The sequence below is a fragment of the Schistocerca nitens genome, chromosome 1, assembly GCF_023898315.1.
Source record: "Schistocerca nitens isolate TAMUIC-IGC-003100 chromosome 1, iqSchNite1.1, whole genome shotgun sequence".
NCBI lineage: Eukaryota > Metazoa > Arthropoda > Insecta > Orthoptera > Acrididae > Schistocerca > Schistocerca nitens.
In genome coordinates this window covers 427,858,473-427,875,868 of record NC_064614.1, presented here as the reverse complement: position 1 = coordinate 427,875,868, position 17,396 = coordinate 427,858,473, and the positions used below count along the sequence as shown (strand labels likewise).

At 38.2% G+C, this 17,396-nt stretch overlaps 1 protein-coding gene across 1 annotated transcript; it reads left to right on the top strand.

Annotated features, from left to right (window-relative positions):
* The first annotated feature begins 4,279 nt into the window (after window positions 1–4,279).
* LOC126250746 (charged multivesicular body protein 6-A) lies at window positions 4,280–8,842 on the top strand. Its single transcript, XM_049951585.1, has 2 exons — window positions 4,280–5,198; window positions 6,367–8,842. The coding sequence occupies exon 1, from the start codon at window positions 4,560–4,562 to the stop codon at window positions 5,187–5,189; it is 630 nt and encodes a 209-aa protein (XP_049807542.1). The 5' UTR covers window positions 4,280–4,559; the 3' UTR covers window positions 5,190–5,198; window positions 6,367–8,842.
* The last annotated feature ends 8,554 nt before the right edge of the window (window positions 8,843–17,396 follow it).

Genomic DNA, 17,396 nt, shown 5'->3' with positions numbered 1-17,396 from the left:
ATTGCTGTCTTAGGTATATCACCAGCTGCCATGGAGATTTGAATTTAAGCCTTGTGGCAGTACAAAACTCTAAAATCTGTGGCACCTACCAAAGCACTTGTGGTCATAGGTTGCGTTCCAAAAATGAACAGCAAAGAGACAGAAGTGTTGGCACTTTCTATAGGACCTGACCATCATTTGCAGGACAATGCTCAAGCACGTACAGTGCAAGCTGTTACTGATTTATTTGACTGGTGGGACTGCTGTGCTCTACCACCTACTGTACTCCCCTGACTTCAACCCTCGTCTGTTTAACTCGATTTCTAAACAGAAGGAAACACTTCACGGCATTCACTTCAGAACTGCTACAAATTCGTCGGGCAGTAGACCGCGCCGCTCGAACTGTCAACACAACTGGCACTGCTAAGCGTATCTTATGACTTCCACATCGCTGGCAACAGGTTATACATAATGCTGGTGACTACTTTGAAGGTCAGTAAGACTTTGAAACACGTATATATTTTGTACGAGTTGTAAATAAATAGTTGCCACTATTAAAGTTCCAACACTTGTATATTTAATGATTACTGAATGTGTCCAGTACAAGCCATATATATTCCTTGAACAAATTAAAAATGTGTGGCTTATTATGTAGCTATGTAAAATGCATGTATAATGACGACATCATTTGCATGAGCCGGCCGGAGTGGCCGAGCGGTTCTAAGCGCTACAGTCTGGAACCGCGCGACCGCTACGGACGCAGGTTCGAATCCTGCCTCGAGCATGGCTGTGTGTGATGTTCTTAGGTTAGTTAGGTTTAAGTAGTTCTACGTTCTAGGGGACTGATGACGTCAGAAGTTAAGTCCCATAGTGCTCAGAGCCATTTGCATGAAATGCTTAAACATGGATCAATAGATCACATCAAATAATGGTTGTATTGTGATTGGAATTTTGTTGAGTAATGGACTGCTATTACTTACCTAAGTACCTGGTGATTTGTAGCATTAACAACACGTATGTCACTATCAGTTATGATAAACTTAGTATCAATGCATGTTTTGTTTATCATCAGGTTTTTAAAATATTCACCAAAGCCACACAGAGGGCACAAATTCAAGATTAGCAATAAAATACATGCTACACTGCAGTCAATCTATAGACAAGGTTTTAATGACTTCCACAATACAATATCAAACTAAATCTACATACATGAAGTACCAGTATAAAATTTAATCGTGAATCTTGGTTTTGTGTGGGTATGAATATTCGTTTCTTATGTCACTGGTGAACCATGTTTATGCTGCCATAGAATTCTAATTCTCAGATTCAGTGAATTCCACTTTACAGCATTAACAAACATGAAATAATAAATGTCAAGGTGAATAATGGCTCTGTGGGGATGAAAGGAGGTGACACCCAAAGTTTCATGGTTTGCCAAACTCGTACGATTTGTGGCTTTTGCAACCCCCAGCCGTTTTGGGGCGAATATTTCTTTTGTTTCTCGATTCATTAACTGGCACACAAATGTTTTCTAAACATCAGAAATTAATTTCCAGTCGTTTCGCGCCAGATGTTTTCATTGGTACATGGTAACTTCGTTGCCATTGATTAACTGCACTGTTGGTCGCCAGTGACCTCTATAACAACCTCGATATAGAAGTGTGGTCTCTGAGAATAGACTGCAGGGTGTCTGCAGATTCATGTGCTTTGCTTCGTCCACCATGCTGAAGTTTGGCAAACAAATTTTCATCGGTGTGTACATAACAAAGAATTGCAGACTGATTTCTTGTTTTGAACTATATGTCAACATGTGAGCAGTCTTGGTGTGGGAACTGAATCGAAACGTATTTTCTTTTCCTGTTCTAATATTTCCTAGCAGCCATGTTTGCAGTCACAGTCTAACATAACAGTCGCGACACTCACTGCTGTAAAAGTTGTTGCCGTTTGACAGATGGAGCGACACTAGCGCTCGGAGCGGCAGGTAAGGTGAACGTCAGACGCGTCGTAAGCATAATGTTTGTTTGCATCCATTTCGTACGTAATTTCCGAATTATTCGAGTTAGTTTCTTGCCTCCAAGAGTTTGTGTAGTATCAGAAGGCATAAAAGTTTCTAAAAATAATTCTAATATAAGCGCAAGTATGGACAAAAACCATGAATAGAGTGGCAAACTATAACACATTCGTGAAGAAACACTTGTGACATTGGACAGAATTACAGCTTACCACGTTGATATCAAAAGAATATAAACATACAGATTCACATGTAAGAAGCACAGACATGTACCTCTACATGCAAAAGCGATGGACAGCTCGTTTACCGTTCTGTAGGCGTGCTGTGTTTGTCATTGTCACTTGTTGCCACGACCTTCATCTTTATATTATTCTAAGTGGGACAAGCAACTGACAAACAGTGGGAGAAATATGCTGAAAACATAATGAACTGATTACATTACATTTCACGAAAAACCAAATATTTGAATAATTTTCAAACAATCTGTCTGTATTCACTTTCCTTGTCCCATAATAGTTTCGCTCGAAGTCTAGCGATCTGCAATTCTGACACTTCACATGTTTTTGTAAGACACGAACAGCTGCACTTAATCTAACCACTTCATCGTCAAAGCAGGTCTTGTGTTAATGATTCTCACGAATCTGGCACCAATACATAGAGAGTTGAACTGGCTGCTTCTGTGTCATAGGACTGTTTTACAGCTTTAGATTGACTGTCGTATCTTTGTGGCAGTTTCTTCTTCATCGTCAGTTGATGTGGCTTATTTGGAATGTCAAACAGTGTGGGTCCTGCATTCCACACGAGTTTGTTATTGTCTGCGTACATGAACTGGTTTTGTTCGAAATGTAGCGAACAAAACCTAATATTATTATACAGGTAAACCGGGTCTTTGTTCATAAGGTCTTCTCGTCTGCTATTAACTAGCCATTTTTTTGCTCCTAAAACGGAACATTCATGATTTATACACATACATTTGCAAATGAATCCTGACGATACAGTTTAGTAACATGATGGTATATACCTCTCAGGATCCTTAGGAAACCTAAAAAAGACAGCTGTGGTGTCTTCTTCCTATTGCTGCTGCAATATATTGCGCTACAAACGCTCCAGATGGTAAAAACCATTGTATAAATCAAAATAAACAATCACTATTCGATTTCGCGATCGCGCCGAACTCACAGTTCAACCTACCGGCCGCTTGGAGCGCTGCTGGCGCTGAAGGCAACAAAATCGAGGCGAAGTGTCGCGACTGTTATATTAGACTGTGTTTGCAGTTTGGCAAGAAACGAAATATGAGCATCTATGGCTGGTACGACCAGACAGCTGATGTTCAACATCCAGGTAGTATACCGTTCAGTGTGTCATCGCTATATGCCGGCCGGTGTGGCCGTGCGGTCTAGGCGCTTCAGTCTGGAACCGCGTGACCGCTCCGGTCGCAGGTTCGAATCCTGCCTCGGGCATGGATGTGTGTGATGTCCTTAGGTTAGTTAGGTTTAAGTAGTTCTAAGTTCTAGGGAACTGATGACCACAGATGTTAAGTCCCATAGTGCTCAGAGCCATTGTCATCGCTATGAACAAAATCGGGATCCTGCTCTGCGACAGTCACGAGTTCGATATATATCGCGTGCAATCGTTCTTCGAAATCACCAATCACTACGTTTACATGCGACACCTCTTCCGAAAGACGAAAACTGGATTTCAGAAACCGTTTTACGCTGTCTTATTTACTTGAGGTATGAACTAGATTTGCTACCTCTCTTAAATATGGCACCTGGGAAACAGTTTTTATTGTTTAAGATTTAGTCAGCAAAATCGCTATTTCTCTTCAATTTGACGAGATATAAACAGGTTCATTCTAATATTTTTATTTATCATTCACTGTACAAAAACTGTCTCCGTGCATATTAGCCGAAATTTTTTAAAAACAAGACCTAACCTGATAGCCTAAGTACGTTTCAAAAACCGGTTCTGTTTACACGCAAGCGAAAACTGATTGCAGCATTGGAAAACTGGTAAGTAGAAGCTTATTTCTAGAATCTGTTACGAAGCGTTTACATTATCACCCAGAAGGGGTGTTAGGAAGTCAGTTTACTAAATCAGGTTTCGGGAACCCCATGCAAACGGGGGAAATGAAAAGGTTTTTTAAACATGAAATGTTAGTGTGTAGTTGTCCCTGCATTGTCACTTCAAAGATTTTCTATTATATACTCTGCTCCCATGGAGGTATTCTTACCTCCATGTCTGCTCCCGACACATATGTTTCTTTGGTTTCCCTACAGATTCATGCCTATGGTAGCCTCCCTAATCGGTCTCTTGTGATATCTCTACAGCCGTAAGAGATGATACTCTTAGGCGAGAGTAGTGTGACACATGACCCAGGGGAATATTATGATAATATGTTGTGACCATCTGATTTTATTCAGATGTGTACAGAACAACTTACGTGGGTGTGTCAGTGTCAGACACGTAGACTACATTTTTGCTGTTGTCAAAAACTGTGCATATCATGATCTCTAGTATATTTAAAAGTGTCTGTGTTGTAGTCCTGGTGAAAAAGTGAACGTAAATAATGGGTGCTTTGTTTGGTAAAAGTAAAAGACATGCGAGTCGGGTAACGGAGCAGGACAAAGCTATATTGCAGTTAAAACAACAACGAGATAAACTGAAACAGTATCAGAAGAGAGTAGAGTCCATGTTGGAGAAAGATAGACTGCTTGCACGGAAACTGTTGCAAGATGGTAAAAAGGAACGTGCTAAGCTCATATTACGGAAGAAAAAGTTTCAAGAACAGCTTCTCGAAAAAACAGACGGGCAATTGGAAAACCTTCAGAGGCTTGTCCATGATTTGGAATTCGCACAGATAGAGATACAGGTATTAGATGGACTTAGAGCCGGCAACGTGGCGCTGAAAAAAGTACACGATGTTATCAGTGTTGATGAGGTTGAACGAATTCTTGAAGAAACTCGTGAAGGTGTCGAAAAGCAGCGAGAGATTGACGAACTGTTGAGTGGCGCATTGTCTGCTGACGATGAAGAGTCTGTAGAAGCAGAACTAGAAGAAATAATAAAGGAAGCTCTTCCAGATGTCCTCGAAGCGGATGATGAAGAGCTAGAATTGCCTGAGGTTCCTACAGATGAAGTAGAAAGAAGGAAGGAGAAAGCAAGAGCCCAGAAGGTAGCCATCGAAGTGGCACAGTAATATCATGAAGTTAGTAAAATTTATTGTACTGTAGAATTAACATTTTCTGTTATGTGGAGTTTAATAGTATGTAAGTGAAACTAATGATTTGCAACTTTATCATTGTATGATGATTCTTTAGCTACAGATTCGATATGTCTTCCAAGTTTTGACGGCGATTTGTTGTAGGCAGTATGAAACTAGAGGCGTCTAAAAGTTTTAAGTTGTTTTATTCACATTACAACAGCATTACTTTACGATGTAGTTAATTTGAAAAGTAGCTTATAGTGTGTGTGTTTCGCAATCAGTAACAAAATACAGTCGTACTCATTTTTTCGTTAGTTGCCAGTTATTAATCCCATAATAATGTAAATTCCATTAACATTCCTTTAGGCTCAGGTCTTTTAGGTAATCCAATAAGGCGCAATTTATAATTGTTTCATGTAGTAGACGTTGTAAAATCGTCACTATACAGCTCGTCTGTCATTTGTATTGTATTTCAGATAAAATAATTGGCCGTCGTAAAGATTTACGTATTTGGGCGTTGTAGACTATGAGCTGGATCACGTGCGTAACATATGTGGATCACCATAATTGTTGTTTAACATCATTTATATATTGGCACGTTGCACGTAAACTTATTATATTATATGCAGTACTGACAGTGGCAAGTAATGTTATTAGTTACCACATGTATGTAATTCAGCTAGCCTGTAGAAGTAACTGACGTGAGAAGCATTTTGAAGTCATTTTCAATTTTACTTTTGCTCTATTCCTTGAAGAAGATATTAGATGCAGTGGGGGCTAGAATATAGAATAAGTGCCGTCGATGTTTCATCACTCAAAATCTTTATTCATCAGTGCAGATGAGGGGTGTATGTTAGTTTAGATTTGTAATATTTAGTGCATTAGTGTAGTATAAATTTCAGTTAAGAAAGTTGTTCAAATTATGGAGAAAAATGGAAATGATTATAGTAAGGAACAAAACTCGCAGGCTTCAGGTCTGCTTTTATTCAGTGAACAGTATTTACCTACTAAAGCTGCTGGTAATATTTCCTACTTGTCAACAGTAGACTATTTAGAATTGTGCTTCCTTAATATAAATACTGGGCATTGTTTCCACCTTTGTAATTAGATGATAATTTTCCTTTCCAGTATCATAATGTTGATGCTGAACTATTTTCTCTCTTTGTTCCAGACTGTGCAACAACTGCAAGACCAGTGTGATTAATAAGATTGTCGTTATGTTACTTGCGAACTTTTATACACATTTCTGTTCTGTTGGAAGAGAATAGTAAAGCTAACGTGACAGACAGGAGTTTTGTCTTTACCATTGTCCATAAGCTTCATCATACAGTGTGTATAGGCCTAGCACGTACAGTGCCACGTGTTTGTTCCAGAGTTTATTCTGGCATGTGCTGTGATAATAACATAAGGTGATAATGTAGGTTTCTATAATAATGGCCTGTGTCCATTTGTTGAATGTTATTGCTGCTTTCTCATCCATTTTCCCCCTATGTATGCAGGATGGTTCTCAAAGTTTTAACACTGTAATATTTAAACTGCAGCCCTGTCAGCATAAAAAGATTTTATTCATCACAAAGTGCCTCTGTGACACATTCTTGTGAAGGCATCTGGTTACTATATTTATTTAAACCAGTGGAAATTCTTTTGGATTAGAGACCACTCACTGAAAAGCAGAAGTGTTAGTTGTTGGTAGGCACACACAAAAGGAACAAAAACTTGCTGGCTTTTGGAATAGGGGTAGTGTCAGGTAGGGTGGGTAGAGGCCAGCTGGAGGCAGGGAGAGGATGGGGTGTGGGTGGCTAGCAGCTAGAGGGAGACAGCCGATGAGCGAACAAGAAATGTGGGAGCAAGGAGTGACGTATATACATACAAGGCATGTGGTGCATTGTTGTTGGAGCCGGTGGGTAGTGGCGCACGCTGAAGATGATGTGGGGACATAAATTGGGAGGGGTTAGGGGTTGACAGGACAGAGAAAGGGAGGGTGGAGGGTACAGGGGTAGTGGGTTACCAGAGATCGAGGCCAGAATGATTATGGGAGTGAAAGCTGTGTTGTAAAGAAAACTCCTAAGTTCAGAGAAGCTGGTGGTGGAAGGAAGGATCCTCCGTGGCCCGGGTTATGAAGCAGTCATGAGCATTTTGTTTCAGCTGCATGTTGTGCCGCCAAGTGGTAAACTTTGTTCTTGGGAACAGTTTGGTGGTGGCCATTCAGCCTCATAGATAACTGGTTGGTAGTCATATCGAAATAAAAAGCTTTGCAGTGTTTTCAGCAGAGTTGGTATATGACGTAGCTGCTTTCACAGGTGGCTTGTCCTCTGATGTGGTGGGAGAAATCTGACTGGCTGAAATGGGAGGTGCTGGGTGGGTTGATTAGGCAGATCCTGCACAGTGCAAGTGGCATAGGATGCATTAAGATAATGGAACAGCATTTTAGGATGGGAGGGATGTTGGGTACGATATTCCTCATACAATATTCCTCATTTCCGGACATGATGAGTGATACTCAAAGCCCTGGTGAAGGTGAAGGTTAAGGTTCAGTTCCCACACCCCTCACCCAACAGTTTGTCATTTGTCTCTGTGTGTGTGTGGGGGGGGGGGGGGGAGGGGGGAGGGTACTCTGAAAGCTAGCAAGTACTCATTCTTTTTGTCGTGACTGTCAACATCTCTGCTTTTCGGTGAGTGGTCTCATTTAATCCAAAAGTGTCTACATTCTGCCAGACCTTCCCTACAATGTTTATTCGAAGCCATTTGTGAATAAGGATAAAATACTGTTTTAACTCTGTTAATCAAAGGTTGTATTATTTTGAAGAGTTTGTTGCAGCTTAGACAAATAAGGTGTCAACATTATTTTTGTATGTCTATTTGATAGTGAAAAGTTTCTTAAAATGTACAAGCAAGCAAATTTAAAACTTTCATTCTGCATCATTATTACTACTTAATAACAGCAAATGTAATTTATTCAGATTTTTTTCCCTTGTTGGATATTTGCTTATTTATTTTATTGCTTCCTTTTTATCCAGTGTGTAAAATAGAAAAAATAATACACAAGTATTCAATTTTTAATAAAAATATACCATGTGATATTTTAATTTTTTTTTTTAATTGTGAAGTTTGATGTTAATTCCTTCTCACAGTCTGAACAGCTAACTTCAGAAGTGTCTTTTGAAACTATTTTCATGGGGAAACATACCTGTGATACACTTTCTTGTACATTTCCTTCCTTCTAGCATGGCTGTGAAGCAATAGTGTGTGCAATGTGTTTCAGTTTCTTTCATTGTCTTCACCCTATTTGCCAGGCAAATGCTATTTGTTTGCAGATTTAAGTTTTGGTATAAATATTTGATGATACTGTTTGGTGAGTAAATGTGATCAAGAATATAGTTAATGTCATTATGTTTATTTAACGTAAGTTGCTGGCTCATCACTAAATGTATGTCCAAATGTTGCAGTGGATTATTTAGCTACTGAGATGAATCTATCCAGCAGCAGCTATAGAAAAATGAAGAAGCAATCAAAAAATCCAACATCAATTTACATTTATGAAAATATACTGGTAAAAAAGGTTAAAATCTATTGCAGTCTGTCAGAAGATCTGCTGGATTACTTGGAACTGAGACGTTAGGAAATACACTAACGGCTTTACAGTTACAGTTCGCTATTCCTTTATTTTGTGCAGTCAGTACCATACCAATTTCCCATTTCATATTTTTTGAAGATAGATGTTCTGACAGAATAACTCACCTGATACTCTGTTGTTTTCTTGTTGCATATAAATACATATTTCTCCTGCTGTTGAAACAAAAACATACCATTATATCAATGACTGTACAGATTGCTGTTTTACAGTCATAACTTGCTTTTATAGTGTGGTAATCATTTCCAACAAACAGAAGTTAGAGCATGGCTGGCTCCTCATAAAGTTTTATCAATTTGAGCTGTTTCTTGGAATTTATATAAATGAAGTGTTAAGCACTCACCAAGAAGGATAACGGTATTCTGGATAATAAATATCCATTTGATATAAAAATGGGAGCTTCCCACAAGTATGGAAAAGTTTAGAAGACTGAAGATTTACAATTTTAATCTTAAATTAATATGTTTAACTAACTTGTGATAGTTGAACAGCTTCCAAAATGTTGTGCTGTAGTTGTGTTTTGATCAGTTTGTTTTCTCCACAATTGTGTGTTAATTTTGTTTCACTTGACAGCACTATTTTTTAATACTTCTGCATGATAGCACTCGAAGACATATTGCCCGTCAAAGTGATCAAATTATTAGTCTTACTGTTGTGCATTTGGAGTGGGTGGCTACTTGTTACTCTAAATCGAAATAGTCTATCTAATTTATAAGATACTGTTTCAATTTTTCTGGCAGTAGTAATCTTTTTAGGTGCATAGCATTGACGAACTATTTGTTAGGCAGCTTCAATCCTGTTATGATTCTATATCTGCACACATACTCGGCGAACCATTGTGGTAGTGTCAAGTAAAGGCAGTGAAAAAGTCTGTCGGTGTCATTATTATGTGTTTGTTCCACATGTAATATGCTCTAAAAGGTAGTAAGGGATATTTTATGCACATAATGAAAGTTTTGGTATCCTGATAAATGTGTGAAAATAAATCTGATTCATAAATTATAGAGATCAGAGGTAGTGCCTTACTTGTGTTGAGTGTTTCGTAGAAAACAATTTAGAGGACTGTAATTCTTCATGCTTTCCCGGTGATCTGTTGACATCTTGGATATTTGGGAATCCAGCTGGATGTTTGCGTCATTCTCGCGCGATATTTCAACAGCGTGCCTCGCTGTCTCCTTCAGGTGCTACCTGAGACTGGTCCTTGGGTCGATCGAGTCCAGTATTTATGCCTGGGAGGAGCTGGGCATTCCCTAATCGGTCCGCGCCGAGTCGAGTGTTCCATCTGTCGTCCGCGCCCGCCAGACTCGGCTTCAACGGACCCCTCCAGTTGCAGATGTTCCGACTGCCGTCGGTGCCCGTTTTGGCCGTCCTCAACGGTTGTGGTTGTCATCTGAGGTGTGTCCGACCCGATCTGATATGTTGGGTACTCTATCTCATGACTGTTACTATGGAAATGAGATAGAGTACCCAACATATCAGATGGGGTCTGACACACCTCAGATGACAACCACAACCGTTGAGGACGGCCAAAAAGGGCGCCGACGGCAGTCGGAACAACCGCGACTGAAGGGGTCCGTTGAAGCCGAGTCTGGCGGGCGCGGACCACAGATGGAACACTCGACTGGGCGCGAACCGATTAGGGAACGCCCAGCTCCTCCCAGGCATAAATACTGGACTCGAACGACCCAAGGAACAGTCTCAGGTAGCACCTGAAGAAGACAGCGAGGCACGCTGTTGAAATATCGTGCGAGAATGACGCGAACAACCGGCTGGATTCCCGAATATCCAAAATGTCAATTTAGAGGACTCCTTAACACTAGGAAAAAGAAATTAATACAGTAAAAGATCTAGTAAAAGTACATTCTGAACACGCTCTTGAAGCACAAAGCAGACAGAAAAATTATCTGCCGAGTGCTTAGTTCAAAACAATCTCAAAGTTCTGGTGTTTCAGGAATAGGCATTTAATGTACTAAAAGAAAATTTGAAATAAGAGGACCATATGAAGAAATATTTAGTAGTAAACAGATAACTGACTACAGCAGAAAATGATAAACACATAACCTGTTTGTGTTCTTGTGATTAAGTGCAGTTAGGAATGCTGGTAATAAGTCCACTATTAAGAAAAAGGATCACGATTCTATTGCTTCAAACAAGACGTCCAGGAATAATGTGCTTATCACCAGCAACACAGAAGATAAAGTGAACCATGTCTATCAGCTGAAACCCATTATCACTTCAAAAAGATGCAAGAGGAGGTCACAAACTCTGTTACGTATCATTAAATCCCAAAACAAAGTGGAAGTATGTATGAAATTTCATGGCAAGCAAAAATCATCTCGGGTGACGGCTAATGCCGCATTGTATCCGTATTTTGAAATGAATGTGCAATACAATTTTCTTCCTGAAAAATGCAGTTCTGATATTGATTACAACATGAACAAATGATGTTGCTTACAACAGCAGTCAACGTTTAATAACAACTTTAAGAAATGAACTACCTTGCTTTGCATCAGAGAAAGTGTTTTTAGTGGACATGCCATTTAGACGTGATCTTCCAAATTGGTCATGCATAAACACAGAAAAAACAAGATTAATTTGCAGTTGTTACAGGAATTAACACAAGCAAATTTTGCAGAGTACATTGTACCTGAAGTGCGTTTCACTTTAACAGCCTTGGCAGAGAAGAAATTGCTAATTTCGTAGTAGAAACTGTGAATAAATAAAAAGTACTAAGTGGTCCCATAATACCACTCAGTTACAGGGAATAAGTCACTAAAGAAAACTTTGTACCCAAAGACAGAAACAGTTTAAAACTTAAGATAATGTAAATGAGTGTAGCATATTAAATTTATTATTATTATTATTATTATTATTATTATTATTATGGCCAATCCTGGTACCTCAGGAGAGGCAATAGTAACTGAGCAATCGGTGCCTACGTGAGTACAGACACATCTCAGAAGAGATACATAGACACGACAGGCAGCCAATACCTATGGTACCATAGGCACTAATATAGTATGCCACCTTCCCAGAAAAGTAAGAGAAACAACTTTTTTGAATATCACCAAAATGTGCAGTCAGTAACAAACAAGCTTGTGAACGTCGAACTCCTGTTCACAACAGACTTGAGATTTATTGTTCACAACAAATATGTAAATGTATGTATTGCAGAACCTTGGCTTAAAATCGGGCCAAATTTTCTCACCTAGCATACCTGGCTTTCACTATTGCAGAAAAAGGTAGAGATGCTGCCATATTTGTGGAAATAAAACTGCATACACATACAAATTTTTTGGTAGCTTTAATATTTTTTTCTGGTCTCCAGAACACGTGAGAGGATCTCTGTTGAGCCTTACAGGCTCATTCAGTCTGAAAGCTACAGATATTTATAAACCATTTCTACCTGACCTCGGAATTGTTGGATATCAGCTATAGTGATTGGTGTACCCAAGTGCTCTGCCTTCCAAAGTTCCTCACTTTAGGCTGTGAGAAAAAATGCACAACTAATGTAAGAAGTTACACCAGTGAAATTGAAAATTTTCAATGGTTGCCTAGCAGCAGCAGAATGGAATGAAGCAGGTGATACAGATGTTACAGGAATTAATACAAGCAAATTTTGCAGAGTACATTATAAACCACTAAAATGGCTCCTTCTTAAATACATTTCTGTACTACTTCAGTATCACTTTTCCTCACAAACTGAAACACATTAAATCAAAAGAATACAAGGGGAAGCAATGGATAACAACTGGTATAAAGATTTTGTGGAGAAGGTAGACAGATCTGTTGAAGCATTCAAAAAATAATAATCCCACCCCTCTACAGAAAAATATATTAAGAAATATGTCAAAATCTCTAACAGTTATGTAACACAATCCAAGTGAATGGCAAATGACAACTATGTGGCAACATTTTCAAAGCAAAGGCAATGTGGAGGGGAAAAAAAAAAATCAATCAACTGCCCCATAAAAATGGAAAACAACTTTGATCCACAATAACTTGAGTCACTAATCCACGAAAAGTTGGAAATATATTCAACAATTAGTATGAAACTATTGTAAAGGAAGTAATAAAAAGTATCAACAAATCAATACACGAGAGACAACAAAGTAAAAACTTCTGTAGACCATATTCTCCTGGGGAACTACTGCTGACAAAATTACATTAAGCACAAAGAGCCTTAAATATAAACTACCGTATGCAATTGACGGCAGTCCAGATTTTATCAGAACTGCATAAACTAAATTTAGCTGTCTCTCTTTCTGTGTACATCTTTGATGACAAGCACATTTCCTGATTGTATCAAAGTGGCAAAACTTACCCCAATCTTTAAGAGGGCTAAAAAAATTTGGAAAATTACAGGGCTCCTATTTGGTAAACTTCTGGAGGGATTATTTTACTGAAGATTAATTAATTTTCTGGAAATGAACTAAATCCTCTCTGATGCTCAGCATGGCTTCAGTAAAAATTAACCCACGACTGCTATACCTGTATATGAGTACATACACTCCTCTGTAGACAAAAAAACAGAAAGCAGTCAGGATCTTCCTAGATCTGTCAAAGTTATTTGACAAAATTCTGCTAGAGTAATTGTGGTCATAGAGCATCAGAGGCTTCCCTCTAAACTGGTTCAGTTAATATCTCTACTACTCCAACTATGGTGATATTGTACAAGGCATGCCCCCAAGGTTCAATACCTGGGCTAATTCTGTTCCTTGTTCACATAAATGATTTACTGTTGAACAACAGTGCCACTACCAGCACACATTCTGCGCATGATACTAGTATCCTCAGTACCAGTAGTAATGGCCATGAACTCCAAGAGGCAATAACAGAAGTGCAGATGATTTGGGTGATTGATTTGATAGAAGTAACCTGATACTTGATACAAAGAAAACCACCATCCTAAGCTTTCTAATGATAACCAAGTAATTTATGTTTGATATGAAATTAAATGGCTCTGAAATATCCCCCACTCAGAACCAAGATATTTTTAGGCCTGTGGATCCAGGACAACTTAAAATGACAAACACGTATCAGCAAAAATAATAGTACGCTGAACACTTGCGCTACACCTTACACATCTTTGTATACTGCACAGCCCAGATATTGTTCACACAGCTTACTGTGCACAGTTTCATAGCGTAATGCAGTAAATGGTACCGTACTCTGGGGAGACTCCACAAAAGAGAGCTGTGAGAGTAATAAAAAGGGCAAATCCCAGCTGACAGCTGCAGACCTCTCTTCTAAAAATCACTCATTCTGCCTCTTGGTAGTCTCTACATATGAGAAATGTATAAATTTGTAAAAAGCAATGTTGTGAAATTCAGCAAATATGAGAGGGAGAGAAAGCCAACCAAATACTTGTTTTGTATATGTGCGAGAGTGACACAAAACGAACATAAATTGTAAAAAATACATAAAATTCATGTTTTGTAAATTCTCATCAAATCACCTCATCTAATCCAACCATTACACCGTACTTTGAATTGTCCAGTAGCAAATGTATGTTTTGTCCATCACCATGTGAATGTCTTCTACAGGAATGATTGAAAGGATAAATACATAAAATTAGTACAGTAAACTACTGATACCCCCAAAAATTGCAGTTGTGTGTGTGTGTGAGCAGTCAAAACCCTTGAAACTGAGTCACAGCAAGATATGTTAAAATGTAGCAGATATGTGCAAAACCAGGAATTTGAGGAAAATACTTGGATTGCTTTTGTACAGTGAAACATGTTAATAGCAGTTCTGCCATAAAATTTTCTGAAGGCAAGCTGGTATTTAGGTACCAAAGTCCCTGGACATGAAATGTGATTAGCTGGATGCAGACATAGGTGATAACATGTAGTTTTCTTGACATGGTTTACTGTACTTAACCAGTTTATTGGTGCAGCATATGCTCTCTGCCAGTCATTTGATATTGCTTGCTATCTGAGGGAACTGTCTTAGAAGATGATTAAGGAAAGGACATTCTTGAATAAACATTGTAACTGTAAACATTTTTGTTCTTCCATTTATTATTAATTCTGCCTCATAGATATTCTGTATATGTTATCAGTGAAGTGTCAAATCAAGGAATTGTGTAGATCGCCTAGGACTTTTTGGCAAAATGTTTAATTTAATACTTATCCTAGGAAATCTATAAAATGCAAAATGAACACAGGCAAAGTATGAAATTACTATCAAATAACATGTTCAAATTAAACATTTATATAGCTAATGAAAGTTAAAATAAAACATAGAAAGTGTAATGATTGTGTTTGACTACTGGCTTATCCTGAAATAGATGTTTTAACAGTTACTGATGTACAATAAAAAATTACAAAAAATTTTAAACAATTAACAAAAATGAATAATAAGTCAATAACAGAATCTAAACTTTCAATTTTTGTATCCTTTGAAGTTGTACTACTTGTATACTTTATTTACTGTTGTACAAACAAACAACTGAGGCTCTGGCATGATATCTGTGGATCTTTAAATTATCTTTTTTTCACACTTTGCCTGAAACGTAACTGGCATTCTATTAAATGCCTGGACAAAGTATTAAATAAGATGCACTTCATACGTTGCTTAATGATTTTTGGTATTCTATATATTGCCTAGGCATTCCATGAAATGTCAGGTTTCAGTTTGCTGATAACATATACACCATATCCGTATTTAGTTATGAATCATTTTTCATAAAAAACCTGTACAAAATATGTTTTTGTCCCATAACTTAAGAAAAGAATGAATTTAGTGCCTTAATTGGTGAGTCAGTCATGAGCTTGTATTTTGACAAAGCTGTAAGTGCATTGCACTGTCCTCCTCTGCGCCAGAAATTCCTTACAGGACCTGTGCCAAAAAGTGCTTAAGATTTTCGTATTCTGTAACAACACATATGGAGCCAGGAAAAGTCAACAGTGTAATGAAAGCACTCAATAATTACTATTTCAGAAAGAAAAAAATGTGTATTCGTTGGAATTAGTAATATATGATGATAAATAATGGATTACAAGAAGTAAAATTTTCTAATTCACTCTGTCAATGTACTATGTCGTTACCTGATATCATTAGCTTAAATGTAAGAAAATTTTGAATGTAATAATTATTTCCTCCTTACAGTGAAAGTAACTTCTTCAATAAATATCATTCTCCTTCACTCACATAACCCAAATATTGCAGTTTTTTTATACTATTACGAAAAGAACTTCATGGTGGAATTTACCTTAATTATGAGAAATAATATCTGAAGATCAGTAAATCACAGTTACTTTTTTAAATGCCACCCAAGAAGAAGTAGCAGATATGTGCAAAAACCAGCATTTTGAGGAAAATACTTGGAGTATTTTGGACAGTTGCCAACTCTCTATGGGTAATTTAGTGCCACTGGACAAACTGTCTGCTGCTAGTCAGAAGTAATGGTGGGTTACCAGAAGACAAATTTTGTTGTTTACGTATTTATGGCAGCTTTGATCTCTGCTTGAATGTAAAGAGGGACAAGACCTCAAAGTTTTCACCCTACAATTTATTTCCATGCATGCACTTCTTCCTTTTTTTTTAAAAAAAAAGAATTACTTTTCCCTGCAAAAGCTACAAATATTTGGGAGCAGTAGTAGATAACTCCAGTACATGTGACAAGGTTATTAGTTTCAGATCAGCAAAGTGGAAGTTAACAAGACAGGATACAAAAGAGGAGATATGGAGGGAAATGGAGATTATATGCTCCATAACAAAAGCTTTCGAGAATAGAGTGCTTCACTGCTATGGGCATCTACAGAGAATGCCTAACAATAGATGGCCAAGGACATTTTTAAACTTTGGAGTCGCCTGGAAGGAGAGGAAAGTCAGTGCTAAGATTGTAAAAATACATACAGGAAGCTGTGGAAGACACAAATCTAGGACCATATGACAGGAACAAGAGAGGCCTGTGGAGATAGAAAATGGTTAACTCCCAGGGGGAAATGCCAAAGCAAAAGAAGAAGTAGAAGAAGGAGAAGTACTCTTGACTGGTGGATTCCAAAGAATACTTTTAGTCATTCATGTCATTTTTGGAGCAAGAAGAGAGATTTCAATTACAAAGCCTTATTATCAATGGAAGCAGATGATGCAGACATTCCTGCTGATTTCCTAGTGATGGCAAATTTACAAGAGGCAGCAACTCTCTCTCTCTCTCTCTCTCCTTTTTTTCCCCTTGGTTTTATCCAGGATTCCAATCACCATGTTGCGCCCCACTCTTTTTGCTACAAAGCCCTATTTTTCAACATAATCTCCACTTAATGGGGGCCTTTTGCCACCTTACTGCGAGGCCCTGTATGCCCACATGGTACCACTCTACTGGTCAACATTGGAGTTAATGTCTTGCTGCATTAATAACCTTCTCATCATCTATGTTCTGCTTCCCATGGTGTGCAACCTTCATTGGGGCAAATAGATGGAAGGTGCAAGATCCAGGCTGTAGGGTGGATAAAGAAGAACAGTCTGGTGTGCCTTGTGCGAGCCCTTGCATTGTAATGGAGATGGAGGAGATCGTTTGCATTCTTGTAAAGACGAATACCTTGAATGTACGTGTCCACATATTC